Raw genomic sequence first — 15908 nt, 5'->3', positions numbered from 1 at the left:
CTCACACATAGAAACACACACTCTCCCACGTGCACACACACGAACATTCCCTCACACATAGAAACACACACTCTCCCACGTGCACACACACACACTCCCATACACTTGCAACATGAAACTAGAAAAGCATTTCCTGAAGGAAATACAGTGCATGAAAATGCAAAAATATGATGCAAAATATCATACAGAGTAAAAACAAACTATATTGGTTGCTAGGTAGATGAGGTTTAATATAGTTGGAATGACTGAATAGTTAAATAAGTGGATAGTTTAAATGGTTAAATTATTTAGGTAGATAGTTGACGATAACTGACACTTGGAATGGCTCTAATGTTTGCTAGCAGTTATGCTAACTATGTTAACAAAGATAATAATGTTAACCAAGTTACTATGCTAACTAGCATGCTAACAATGTTAAATATGCTAACCATGTGACTTAGCTAACTTAGCTAATCATTTTTAGTAGTTATGCTAACTATGTTAACTAGCATGTTAACTATGCTAACCATATTACTTAGCTAACTTAGTTAGCATAACTGCTAAAAATGATTAACTATGTTAACTAACATGTTAACTATGCTAACATGCTAACTATGCTAACCATGTTACTTAGCTAATCATTTAAGCAGTTTTGTTAAAAATGCTAACTAGCATGCTAACTATGCTAACCATGTGACTTAGCTAACTTAGCTAATCATTTTAAGCAGTTTTGCTTAAAATGCTAACTAGCATGTTAACATGCTAGCATGCTAACTATGCTAACCATGTTACTTAGCTAACTTAGCTAACTAGCTACAGTGGGTAGGAGTCATAGTTGATGACCAGTAACAGTTACAATGGCTAAACAGTTAAAAAGTTCAGTAGTTTAAAGGGTTAAATTGTTTAACAGTAAAATATTATAGTGAGGACTTTTATTTTGAAACAGTTTTTGGCAGAGGAAGCAGTTGAACAGGATGTGTAGTCTTAATAGGGCCAGTTTGTATGCTTAAAGCCTGAGACTGGCAGTTGGTCCAGGTGGCCCGAACACCTGCCATAGGATTCTAATTGCTTAACGGCCGTATTGTGATGTCATAATCATAATGTTAAGTCAATGGGGAAATTTTGATTAGTTTTTAATTAATAGTTTAAAAAGTATAAAAGTTACAAAGCTGAAAAATACATAGCACCCATGTCCTAAGTAAGACCTACGTAACATAGTTTGAATGAAGTTTCTACGTTAAACGGTTGAAGCTGCATTAAATGCGTTAGCGGAAGAATAAGAATAAGAAGCCTAGGAAGAACAGTACAGTGCATTTTCATGCACTGTAATAATGCTGACTGTAGTCTCTCTCTCTCTCTCTCTCTCTCTCTCTCTCATTTTGGAATCAAAGATCAGAGCGGCTATCCACATACACTCACACACACACAAACACACACTCACCTCCCCAAACCACAGACACTAGGGTTAGCCCGGAGTATTAAGAGAATCAGAATCAGAATCTAACATTTCAATGATACCCAAACCAAACTCTACCATACACACACACACTCTACCATACACACACACTCCCACACACTCTACCATACACACACACACTCCCACGTACACAAACACACACACACACTCCCACGTACACAAACACACACACACTCCCACATGCTCTACCATACACACCCACACTCCCACGTACACAAACACACTCCCACACCCTCTACCATACACACATACACACACATACACAAACACACGCACACTCCCACGTACACACACACACACACTCCCACGTACACAAACACACACACACATTCCCACGTGCACAAACACACACACACTCCCACACACTCTACCATACACGCACACACTCCTACTTACACAAACACACATACCCACGTACACAAACACACTCCCACACCCTCTACCATACACACACACACTCCCACGTACACAAACACACTTCCACACCCTCTACCATACACACACACACTTTCACCCTCTCAAACACACACACACTCCCACACACTCTACCATACACACACACACTCCCACTTACACAAACACACACACACACTCCCACACCCTCTACCATACACACACACACACTTTCACTCCCTCAAACACACACACACACACACACACACACACACACACACACACACACACACAGTAGGCTGCCTACTACCTCAGCTGCATCACCTGAGCCAATGACACATGCCCACCTGCACTGCCTAAGTAAGTAAGAGTATATATATCTATCTATCTATCTCATCTACAAATTAGATTAGATTCAACTTTATGGTCACTGCACAAGTGAACTACCAGTAGGAGTTTGGGTGGAGTTGGCTGGAGTCGGGTGGAGTTGAGGTGGGGCTGGAGGTATAGTTGAGGTGGGGCTGGGTGGAGTTGGGTGTAGTTGGGTGGAGTTGAGGTGTAGTTGAGGTGGGGCTGGGTGGAGTTGAGGTGGGGCTGGGTGTAGTTGAGGTGGGGCTGGGTGGAGTTGGGTGTAGTTGGGTGGAGTTGAGGTGGGGCTGGGTGGAGCTGAGGTGGGGCTGGGTGTAGTTGAGGTGGGGCTGGGTGGAGCTGAGGTGGGGCTGGGTGTAGTTGAGGTGGGGCTGGGTGGAGTTGGGTGTAGTTGGGTGGAGTTGAGGTGGGGCTGGGTGGAGCTGAGGTGGGGCTGGGTGTAGTTGAGGTGGGGCTGGGTGGAGTTGGGTGTAGTTGGGTGGAGTTGAGGTGGGGCTGGGTGGAGTTGGGTGTAGTTGGGTGGAGTTGAGGTGGGGCTGGGTGGAGTTGGGTGTAGTTGGGTGGAGTTGAGGTGTAGTTGAGGTGGGGCTGGAGGTGGAGTCGGCTTGCAGGGGAAGTGGCCTGAATAGATGGGGAACAGGTGCCCTTATACGCAGGTCTCAACAGGAGCAAAGACTGTGCTGGTGCAGTACCACACACACACACACACACACACACACAAACTCTCATATAGATCAACCCACTACACTCTCTCACACACACATACCAACCCTCCTTTATACACATTAATATTCCCTCATAAAAACATGCAAACTCCTGAACAAACACACTTACACACACTTACACACACACACACCCCTACACTTTATATCAACCACACGCCCCCTCATACAAACTCACACTCTCTATCATACACATTCACTGAACACACCTTCAAATACTTTCTCCTATCCACATCCACCCTCACACACACACACACACACACACACACACACACACACACACACACACACACACACACACACACACACACACATAATCACTCATATAAACACTACATGATGATGCTTACCATACACACCACACACTAACACTCTCTGTCTCCAACATACACATGCTCTCACACACATCTCCACCACACACACACTTACTCCACTCTAAACACACACCCACAACCTCCCTCTTACACACAAACACACACACACCGACCCACACACAGACCCACCTACATATAGTACACTCAAAGCCACACCTCCCCCAATCTACAATTCACACGATATCAATTATTACCAAAACAGGAGGCCGATAACCGATATGTAAAACCGATATGTCAGTTGTCAAAAAAGGGGGGTAGATAGTAAAGGCGATATGCTGCAAAAAACTAAAAAGCATTTAATTATGCAAACTTTTCTTTCTTCTTTTGATACACAATTGTCTATCAACTTGCATCACTTGCAAGTGTAAATCCTGTGTATCATGTTAATCCAAGAGCTAAGTGATAGCAATTATTTTCATAGACTAGGCCTACACAATGGGCTATGTGCTTGTTAAGGGACCTGTCACAAAGAGGATGCTTTGCCATCGTGTGTGTGAGTGCACGAGAGAGGGAGAGGAAGAGGTGCATGCGTGATGGCAAGTGTTACGGTTGAATAGTTTAACAAAACAGTTTTAAAATAGTTCTTTAAGTATGCAATTTGTGTCCATGTGTAGGCTACAAGCTACACTTTTGAGAGCCTAAAGCTCAGGACGCAATTTAGTTCAGGTCGGATTAAATTGCCCTGGGTGCATGTTGTCTTTTCTGACAGTCCGTTTCAAAAAGGAGCAATTAGACTTTTTGACGTTCGCTATCGCATAATTTAGGACTTGTCTGTACTATGTCCGCCGAGGTGTCCCGTTATTCACAATTAACGAACGAGGCGGAGGCAGAGAACTCCCGACGCGCAGCACCCGAGTTTGTAGGCTAACTAGTAAACAGCATCAGTAACGTGCATCAATCGGGAATTCGCTAAATGAAGGAAGTGGGTGCTTTACTTATTGATCCGGATCAAAGAGACAATAGCTTACAAAGTGGTGTTTTTGTAACTTCAGTGTAGATGATTGTGATTCATTGCAACTTCAGCAATGTAGGCTACCTTCCTTACCTTCGAAAAATAGCTCCGTACAGCTGAAGCCCAGTCTACAGTCTGCCTCAGTGAGAATCTTAAACTTTGTCTGTGTTCAGTCTTCGATCCTGATTGGCTGCATTCGTGCTAACTAACAAATCAGACGGTGTAGTGGGTGGGACAATGCTCTTGACCACAGAGTAGCAAATGCAGGGAGTGAGAGACGCTTTACAGACAAAGTAGCGCGTTTCATTCTTTATCCATTTCAATATCGGCTAATCGGTGGAAAAAATGACCGATACCAATTATTATAAAAATGCTAAATATCGGCCCTAATAATCGGCCAGGCCGATAATTGGTCGATCCCTAGATTAGTGTGTGCTTCACCTCACTGTGTGTTCACTGTGTGCTGAGTGTGTTTCACTAATTCACGGATTGGGATAAATGCAGAGACCAAATTTCCCTCACTGGATCAAAAGAGCATTTATACTATATACTTATACAGACACTAATTTCCCCTTGGGGATTAATAAAGTATCTATCTATCTATCTATCTAATACCACATCAACCACACACTCCCTCAACAACATGTTACATTTATATAGCGCTTTTCTCAACACTCAAAGCGCGTCACATGGAAGGGGGGACCTCACTAACCACCACCAACGTGTAGCACCCACCTGAGTGATGCACGGCAGCCATTATGCACCAGAACGCTCACCACACACCAGCTTGAGGTGGAGAGTGAGGGAGTGAAGGAGCCAATCACACGGGGGGATGATTAGGGGGCCAGATTGAATGAGCCAATCACACTGGGGGATGATTATGGGGCCAGATTGAATGAGCCAGGTTGGGAATTTAGCCAGGACATCGGGGAATCCTCTACTCTTTGCGATAAGTGCCATGGGATCTTTAGTGACCACAGTGAGTCAGGACCTCGGTTTAACGTCTCATCCGAAGGACGGCATCTCCTACAGTACAGTGTCCCCGTCACTGCACTGGGGCATTGGGATCGATGTTTTTGGCCAGAGGGAAGAGTGCCACCTACTGACCACCCACCAACACCACTTCCAGCAGCAGCCTAGTTTTCCAAGGAGGAAACACACAAACACACTCTCCCTATCACACACATACACACATTCACTGACCACAACTTCAAATACTCTCCTATCCACATCCACCCTCCCTCATCCATACACACACACACACACACACACACACACACACACACACACACACAAACGAATGCTCTCTCTTTCTTCTACACGTATACACATGAATACACATACACTTGAGTTTCCCCTTGGGAATCAATATAGTATCTATCTATCTACATGCACAATCAATCCATGACACACAGACACAGAAACACACAATATCCAAAACACACACACTTCCATATGAGCACATACAGTCAGTCACTCCACACATTTTCTCTCACACACATACACATTCTCTCCCACATCGAAACACACACACTCTCCTACATACACACACATAATCACTTACATACAATTACTACATGAAATGGTGCTTACTGTAGTTCCTCCAGTTTGCAGTTTTGATGAGAAAGAGTAGAACATAAAAGTTCCACTCCTGAGTCCTGCAGGTCATTCCAACTCAGGTCCAGCAGTCTGAGTCTTGAGGAGAGTGATGTGAGAGCAGAGGCCAGATAGGAACAGCTCTTCTCTGTCAGCTTACAGTTCTGCAGCCTGGAGACACATCATGATACATCTGAATATTACTCCCCAATCATCTACTCACACACACACACACACACACACACACACACACACTTACACAAACACACTGTCACACACACTCAGTGAACCCCACTCCACCACACACTCAACCTCTATCTTACACAACACACACACACACACACGCACACACACACGCACACACACACCTCCCTCCCTTATACTCACACACACACACATCCCTCCCTCTAGGGTTGGGTATCGTTTGGGTTTTATCCGATACCGGTGCTAAATCGATACTTTTAAAACGGTGCCGGTGCCGAAACGGTGCCTGAACCGGTACTTTGTTTTTAAAATGTTTTGATGTTTAAATGTTAAAATGGTCTAAAGCATGAATTGCTTTTTTTTTTATTAATAAGACAAATTTGAACATGAAATTGAACTGTTATATTCAATTTACTATCAATATCTCATTGCTCCTACGAATAATACATTTAAATGTTAAAACAGCTTGCCATGCATGCACACACAATGGTAGGCTAAAACTCTGCTTTCTAGTTTATCCAGTGTAGGCGGTTTGCCATAAGGTATGTTAAAACCGCTTGCCATAAAACTGCCAGGTCATGGACAACGGCATTTGCAAGCAAGCTAATCTAACAGGGACTCTACTTTCCAGTTAATTCAGTGTTCCCAAATGCTTCAAGAAATTTCATGTCTTAACCCATAACACGCAATAGTTTTCAACATGTTAGGCTACATGTCGGTGTTGAAGTGTTTAGATTCCCAGCGCTAGCCTAGTAGGCATTTTAACAGCAACAACTTCAAATACTCTCCTATCCACATCCACCCTCCCTCATCCATACACACACACACACACACACACACACACACACACACACACAAACGAATGCTCTCTCTTTCTTCTACACGTATACACATGAATACACATACACTTGAGTTTCCCCTTGGGAATCAATATAGTATCTATCTATCTACATGCACAATCAATCCATGACACACAGACACAGAAACACACAATATCCAAAACACACACACTTCCATATGAGCACATACAGTCACTCCACACATTTTCTCTCACACACATACACATCGAAACACACACACTCTCCTACATACACACACATAATCACTTACATACAATTACTACATGAAATGGTGCTTACTGTAGTTCCTCCAGTTTGCAGTTTTGATGAGAAAGAGTAGAACATAAAAGTTCCACTCCTGAGTCCTGCAGGTGATTCCCACTCAGGTCCAGCAGTCTGAGTCTTGAGGAGAGTGATGTGAGAGCAGAGGCCAGATAGGAACAGCTCTTCTGTTGCAGGAAACAGCGCTGCAGGCTGGAGACACATCATGGTACATCTGAATATTACTCCCCAATCCCACACACACTCACACACACACACACACACACACACACACACACACACACACACACACACACACACACTCACACAAACACACTGTCACACACACTCAGTGAACCCCACTCCACCACACACTCAACCTCTATCTTACACAACACACACACACCCTCCCATCCACATAAACACACACGAACACACTCTCTCTCATACAAACACACACACACCCTCCCATCCACATAAACACACACGAACACACTCTCTCTCATACAAACAGTCTCAGCCACCCCGATCACTGTTCTCCACACACACACACACACACACACGCACACACACACGCACACACACACCTCCCTCCCTTATACTCACACACACACACATCCCTCCCTCTAGGGTTGGGTATCGTTTGGGTTTTATCCGATACCGGTGCTAAATCGATACTTTTAAAACGGTGCCGGTGCCGAAACGGTGCCTGAACCGGTACTTTGTTTTTAAAATGTTTTGATGTTTAAATGTTAAAATGGTCTAAAGCATGAATTGCTTTTTTTTTTATTAATAAGACAAATTTGAACATGAAATTGAACTGTTATATTCAATTTACTATCAATATCTCATTGCTCCTACGAATAATACATTTAAATGTTAAAACAGCTTGCCATGCATGCACACACAATGGTAGGCTAAAACTCTGCTTTCTAGTTTATCCAGTGTAGGCGGTTTGCCATAAGGTATGTTAAAACCGCTTGCCATAAAACTGCCAGGTCATGGACAACGGCATTTGCAAGCAAGCTAATCTAACAGGGACTCTACTTTCCAGTTAATTCAGTGTTCCCAAATGCTTCAAGAAATTTCATGTCTTAACCCATAACACGCAATAGTTTTCAACATGTTAGGCTACATGTCGGTGTTGAAGTGTTTAGATTCCCAGCGCTAGCCTAGTAGGCATTTTAACAGCAACAACTTCAAATACTCTCCTATCCACATCCACCCTCCCTCATCCATACACACACACACACACACACACACACACACACACACACACAAACGAATGCTCTCTCTTTCTTCTACACGTATACACATGAATACACATACACTTGAGTTTCCCCTTGGGAATCAATATAGTATCTATCTATCTACATGCACAATCAATCCATGACACACAGACACAGAAACACACAATATCCAAAACACACACACTTCCATATGAGCACATACAGTCACTCCACACATTTTCTCTCACACACATACACATCGAAACACACACACTCTCCTACATACACACACATAATCACTTACATACAATTACTACATGAAATGGTGCTTACTGTAGTTCCTCCAGTTTGCAGTTTTGATGAGAAAGAGTAGAACATAAAAGTTCCACTCCTGAGTCCTGCAGGTGATTCCCACTCAGGTCCAGCAGTCTGAGTCTTGAGGAGAGTGATGTGAGAGCAGAGGCCAGATAGGAACAGCTCTTCTGTTGCAGGAAACAGCGCTGCAGGCTGGAGACACATCATGGTACATCTGAATATTACTCCCCAATCCCACACACACTCACACACACACACACACACACACACACACACACACACACACACACACACACACACACTCACACAAACACACTGTCACACACACTCAGTGAACCCCACTCCACCACACACTCAACCTCTATCTTACACAACACACACACACCCTCCCATCCACATAAACACACACGAACACACTCTCTCTCATACAAACACACACACACCCTCCCATCCACATAAACACACACGAACACACTCTCTCTCATACAAACAGTCTCAGCCACCCCGATCACTGTTCTCCACACACACACACACACACACACGCACACACACGCGCACACACGCACCTCCCTCCCTTATACTCACACACACACACATCCCTCCCTCTAGGGTTGGGTATCGTTTGGGTTTTATCCGATACCGGTGCTAAATCGATACTTTTAAAACGGTGCCGGTGCCGAAACGGTGCCTGAACCGGTACTTTGTTTTTAAAATGTTTTGATGTTTAAATGTTAAAATGGTCTAAAGCATGAATTGCTTTTTTTTTTATTAATAAGACAAATTTGAACATGAAATTGAACTGTTATATTCAATTTACTATCAATATCTCATTGCTCCTACGAATAATACATTTAAATGTTAAAACAACTTGCCATGCATGCACACACAATGGTAGGCTAAAACTCTGCTTTCTAGTTTATCCAGTGTAGGCGGTTTGCCATAAGGTATGTTAAAACTGCTTTCCATAAAACTGCCAGGTCATGGACAACGGCATTTGCAAGCAAGCTAATCTAACAGGGACTCTACTTTCCAGTTAATTCAGTGTTCCCAAATGCTTCAAGAAATTTCATGTCTTAACCCATAACACGCAATAGTTTTCAACATGTTAGGCTACATGTCGGTGTTGAAGTGTTTAGATTCCCAGCGCTAGCCTAGTAGGCATTTTAACAGCAACTATGGCTATGCGCTAACACCAGTCAGCTGAGTTTAATTAGCGATAACGTACGGAGATGGTTTCGTAGCCTCTTTGACAGCTCAGTGACATCAGGTATGTAACCTACATATTTATGTTTTTGCCAGCTAACTTTTAACATGATCTTCAAATTCATTGTGATGCTATATGGGCCTCATGCACATTAAAGATTAATATCATGCCATTATGTTGTTTAGAACACACCGTGAAATACAGTTTTCACCTTACAACTTTGCTGATAACATTACAAATAAATGCCAGTTAGCGCATTAGCAAGGATATTGTGTAACATATAGGCTACTGTTGATGTTGTTTCATAGCCTTTTGCTTGTGTGTAGTTAGGCCCACTGCTAGATTTTGACAGGAGCTCGCGATATCGCTTTAAATAATAATAATAATAATAATACATTTTATTTAAAGCGCCTTTCAAGTCACCCAAGGACACTGTACAATAAGAGAAAAGGATATAGACATAAGAGTAGCATAAAAACATCAAACAGAGACAGTATACAAGAGAACATAGACATAAAAGCAACACATACAGGGACAGTACAAATAGACAGTACACTTAGTAAAACACACTATACATTCAGCAGGAGACAGACATTGCCAACAAAAGTAGAATAAAATAAAATAAAACAGTAATAGAGGAGCAAGTGGGATGGAGGAGGCCTGGTTATGAGTAGGAAGGAAAAGCAAGAGTGAAAAGGTGAGATTTTAACCTGGATTTAAAGGTGGACAGGGAAGTGCTTTGACGTAGTGCAAGTGGGAGGGAGTTCCAGAGTTTGGGGCCAGCCACGCTAAAGGCCCTGTCACCCATGGAACGGAGATGTGCAGTGGGGGTGGATAGGAGGTGGGCATCAGTGGAGCGTAAGGTGCGGGTTGGTTGGTAAGGGGTCAGGAGGCTTGAAAGATAAGAGGGTGCAAGATTATGTTGTGCTTTGAAGACAAGAAGGATGATTTTGAATTGAATACGGTATTGTACAGGGAGCCAGTGTAGTTGATGGAGGATGGGAGTGAAATGTTGCCAGGGCCTGGTACGGGTGAGAACTCTTGCAGCGGAATTTTGAATGTATTGTAGCCTGTCTAATCTCTTTGCTGAGACACCAAAGAGCAGGGCATTATAGTAGTCAAGTCTGGAGGTTATGAAAGCATGAATGAGAGTCTCAGCAGTGGTGGGGTTAAGGGATGGGCAGAGTTTAGAAATGTTTTTGAGGTGGAAGAAGGCTGTTTTAGTGATGTATTTGATGTGAGTCAAAGGAAAGGGTAGAGTCAATTATGACACCAAGGTTTTTGACCTCAGCGGTAGCGGTGGTGAAGTAACCAGGGATGGATAACTGTGATTGTTCCAGCTTTTTCAGTACAGATGGTGTGGCAATGAGTATGGCTTCTGTCTTGCCATGGTTTAATTTGAGAAAGTTGTGTGTCATCCAGTTGCTTATGGCATTGAGACAGGTGACCTGATTGGAGGGAGGGAGTGTGTGGGAGGGCTTAGTGTGAATATAGAGTTTTGTGTCGTCAGCATAGCAGTGGAAGTTTAAACCATACTGACGCAAAATATGACCAAGGGGGAGGATGTAAATGACAAAGAGCAGGGGACTTAGGAGAGTACCCTGGGGAACACCATGTGAAAGGGGTGAACTGGGGGACCTGAAATGACCTATGGAGACAAACTGTTCCCTAGCTGTGAGATATGACCTAAACCAGGAGAGTGGAGTGCCAGTGATACCCAAGAGTGTTTCCAACCTGGTGAGCAGTGTGTTGTGACAGACCGTGTCGAATGCAGCTGTAAGGTCCAGCAGTAATAAAAATGCTGACATGGCCTGTATCAGCCGCAAGGAGTAGGACATTTGTGACCTTGACCAGGGCCGTCAAAGTAAGCTACTTGGGCTCACGCAAGCTGTCAAACACTGTCCACTCGCCTATGTGGTGCGCCCCTCTGGTTTATACAGTGTTTTTGTTAGCTAACTGTATATGAATGAGCATCAGAGCAAGCAGATCTATCAGAGCAAGACGTTAGAGATGGCGCAAGACATGCAGTGATGCCTCGTATAAAAAATAAAAAAAACGCTATTTAAGCACCGAAATGAGGCACCGAAATCCGCGTTGTTATTGGATGCAGTTACTACCGTTTGCATCGGCACCGGTGCCATATTAGAACCGATGAACTCGCAAGGCCTACGGTTTCAGATTTTTCCACCCTGGGACCAGGTTTCAAAAAAGTGCGGTTTCGGGCAGTGCGTTTACAGGATTCGTTTTGACGATCGGCCAAGACGATGCAAAACATCTGCGTTTAACCCAAAAAGCGTCTCCGTGTGGACGGGGCCTGAAGCCTCCTGACCCCTCACTGCTCCCCGAGCGCCGCTGTAGCAGGCAGCTCACTGCGCCGAGATTAGTGTGTGCTTCACCTCACTGTGTGTTCACTGTGTGCTGAGTGTGTTTCACTAATTCACGGATTGGGATAAATGCAGAGACCAAATTTCCCTCACTGGATCAAAAGAGTATTTATACTATATACTTATACACACACTAATTTCCCCTTGGGGATTAATCAAGTATCTATCTATCTATCTATCTATCTAATACCACATCAACCAACCACACACTCCCTCAACAACATGTTACATTTATATAGCGCTTTTCTCAACACTCAAAGCGCGTCACATGGAAGGGGGGACCTCACTAACCACCACCAACGTGTAGCACCCACCTGAGTGATGCACGGCAGCCATTATGCACCAGAACGCTCACCACACACCAGCTTGAGGTGGAGAGTGAGGGAGTGAAGGAGCCAATCACACGGGGGGATGATTAGGGGGCCAGATTGAATGAGCCAATCACACTGGGGGATGATTATGGGGCCAGATTGAATGAGCCAGGTTGGGAATTTAGCCAGGACATCGGGGAATCCTCTACTCTTTGCGATAAGTGCCATGGGATCTTTAGTGACCACAGTGAGTCAGGACCTCGGTTTAACGTCTCATCCGAAGGACGGCATCTCCTACAGTACAGTGTCCCCGTCACTGCACTGGGGCATTGGGATCGATGTTTTTGGCCAGAGGGAAGAGTGCCACCTACTGACCACCCACCAACACCACTTCCAGCAGCAGCCTAGTTTTCCAAGGAGGAAACACACAAACACACTCTCCCTATCACACACATACACACATTCACTGACCACAACTTCAAATACTCTCCTATCCACATCCACCCTCCCTCATCCATACACACACACACACACACACACACACACACACACACGAATGCTCTCTCTTTCTTCTACACATATACACTTACACAATCCATGACACACAGAAACAGAAACACACAATATCCAAAACACACACGCTTCCATTTGAGCACATACAGTCACTCCACACATTTTCTCTCACACACATACACATTCTCTCCCACATAGAAACACACACACTCTCCTACATACACACACACATACTCACTCACATACAATCACTACATGAAATGATGCTTACCGTAGTTCCTCCAGTTTGCAGTTTTGATGAGAAAGAGCAGAACATAAAAGTTCCACTCCTGAGTCCTGCAGGTCATTCCAACTCAGGTCCAGCAGTCTGAGTTTTGAGGAGAGTGATGTGAGAGCAGAGGCCAGATAGGAACAGCTCTTCTCTGTCAGCTTACAGTTCTGCAGCCTGGAGACACATCATGATACATCTGAATATTACTCCCCAATCATCTACTCACACACACACACACACACACACACACTAACACTCTCTCTGTCTCCAACATACACATGGACACACACACTCTCTCACACTCACATCTCCACCACACACACACTCCAATGTACATATACAACCACACCCTCTCCCCACACTCCCTCTCACCATACACATCTCCACCACACACACACACACACACACTCCCTCACACACATCTCCACCACACACACACACACACACTCCCTCACACACATCTCCACCACACACACACACACACACACACACACACACACACACATACACTCCCTCTCACTCATAAACATCTTCACCACACACACGCACACAGACACTCACTCCATCTCACCCATACACATCTCCACCACACACACACACACACACACACACTCCCTCTCACTCATAAACATCTTCACCACACACACACACACACAGACACTCACTCCATCTCACCCATACACATCTCCACACACACACACAGACACACACACTCCCTGTCACCCATACACATCTCCACCACACACACACACACTCCCTCTCACCCATAAACATCTCCACCACACACATAGACACACACACACACACACACTCACTCCCTCTCACCCATACACATCTCCACAAACACACATAGACACACACACACACACACACACTCCCTCTCACCCATACACATCTCCACAAACACACACACACACACACACACACACTCACTCCCTCTCACCCATACACATCTCCACAAACACACATAGACACACACACACACACACACACTCCCTCTCACCCATACACATCTCCACAAACACACACACACACACACACACACACACACACACACACACACACACACACTCACTCCCTCTCACCCATACACATCTCCACAAACACACATAGACACACACACACACACACACACACACACACACTCACTCCCTCTCACCCATACACATCTCCACAAACACACATAGACACACACACACACACACACACACACACACACACACACACACACACACACACACACACACACACACACACACTCTCTCTCTCTCTTTTTCTTTCTCTCTCTCTCTCACAAGCACACACACACAAACTCACCTTTACACACACAGACACACACACACACAGTCACCTACACACACACACACACACAAGCACACACAACCTCTCCCCACACTTTCTAGCTCTCTTTCTCTTTCTCTCTCTCTCTCACACACACACACACACACACACACTCCCGCTCACCCATACACATCTCCACAACACACACACACATACTCCTTTAAACCCAATCTCATCTCCACCACACACACACACACAACCTCTCCCCACACTCCCGTTCACCCATACATACACATCTCCACCACACACACACACACACACACACACACACACACACACACACACACACACACACACACACACACTCCTACATACACATACTCACTCACATACAATCACTACATGAAATGATGCTTACTGTAGTTCCTCCAGTTTGCAGTTTTGATGAGAAAGAGCAGAACATAAAAGTTCCACTCCTGAGTCCCACAGGTAATAATTCCCACTCAGGTCCAGCAGTCTGAGTCTTGAGGAGAGTGATGTGAGAGCAGAGGCCAGATAGGAACAGCTCTTCTCTGTCAGCTCACAGCCCTGCAGCCTGGAGACACATCATGATACGTCTGAATATTACTCCCCAATCATACACACACACACACACACACACACACACACTAACACTCTCTCTGTCTCCAACATACATATGGACACACACACTCTCTCACACTCACATCTCCACCACACACACACTCCAATGTACATATACAACCACACCCTCTCCCCACACTCCCTCTCACCATACACATCTCCACCACACACACACACACACACACTCCCTCACACACATCTCCACCACACACACACACACACACTCCCTCACACACATCTCCACCACACACACACACACACACACACACACACACACACACACATACACTCCCTCTCACTCATAAACATCTTCACCACACACACGCACACAGACACTCACTCCATCTCACCCATACACATCTCCACACACACACACACACACTCCCTCTCACCCATACACATCTCCACAAACACACACACACACACACACACTCCCTCTCACCCATACACATCTCCACAAACACACACACACACACACACACACACACACACTCCCTCTCACCCATACACATCTCCACAAACACACATAGACACACACACACACTCCCTCTCACCCATACACATCTCCACAAACACACATAGACACACACAC

At 44.7% G+C, this 15908-nt stretch overlaps 1 protein-coding gene across 3 annotated transcripts in view; it reads right to left on the bottom strand.

Moving 5' to 3' along the window:
• Positions 1-15908, bottom strand: part of LOC121683333 (NACHT, LRR and PYD domains-containing protein 12-like) — a 72972-nt gene that overhangs the window by 37961 nt on the left and 19103 nt on the right. For all 3 annotated transcript variants that reach the window (XM_042062945.1, XM_042062943.1, XM_042062944.1), the window contains exons 6-10: positions 15093-15269; positions 13394-13567; positions 8729-8902; positions 7206-7379; positions 5860-6033 (exon numbers count right to left, since the gene is read on the bottom strand). In XM_042062945.1, coding sequence (XP_041918879.1) covers positions 5860-6033; positions 7206-7379; positions 8729-8902; positions 13394-13567; positions 15093-15269 — 873 coding nt within the window. The remainder of the gene's footprint in view (positions 1-5859; positions 6034-7205; positions 7380-8728; positions 8903-13393; positions 13568-15092; positions 15270-15908) is intronic.

The sequence above is a fragment of the Alosa sapidissima genome, chromosome 15 (assembly GCF_018492685.1).
Source record: "Alosa sapidissima isolate fAloSap1 chromosome 15, fAloSap1.pri, whole genome shotgun sequence".
Taxonomy (NCBI): domain Eukaryota; kingdom Metazoa; phylum Chordata; class Actinopteri; order Clupeiformes; family Clupeidae; genus Alosa; species Alosa sapidissima.
Note: the sequence above shows the minus strand (reverse complement) of the source record. Positions and strands in the feature narration are given on the sequence as shown.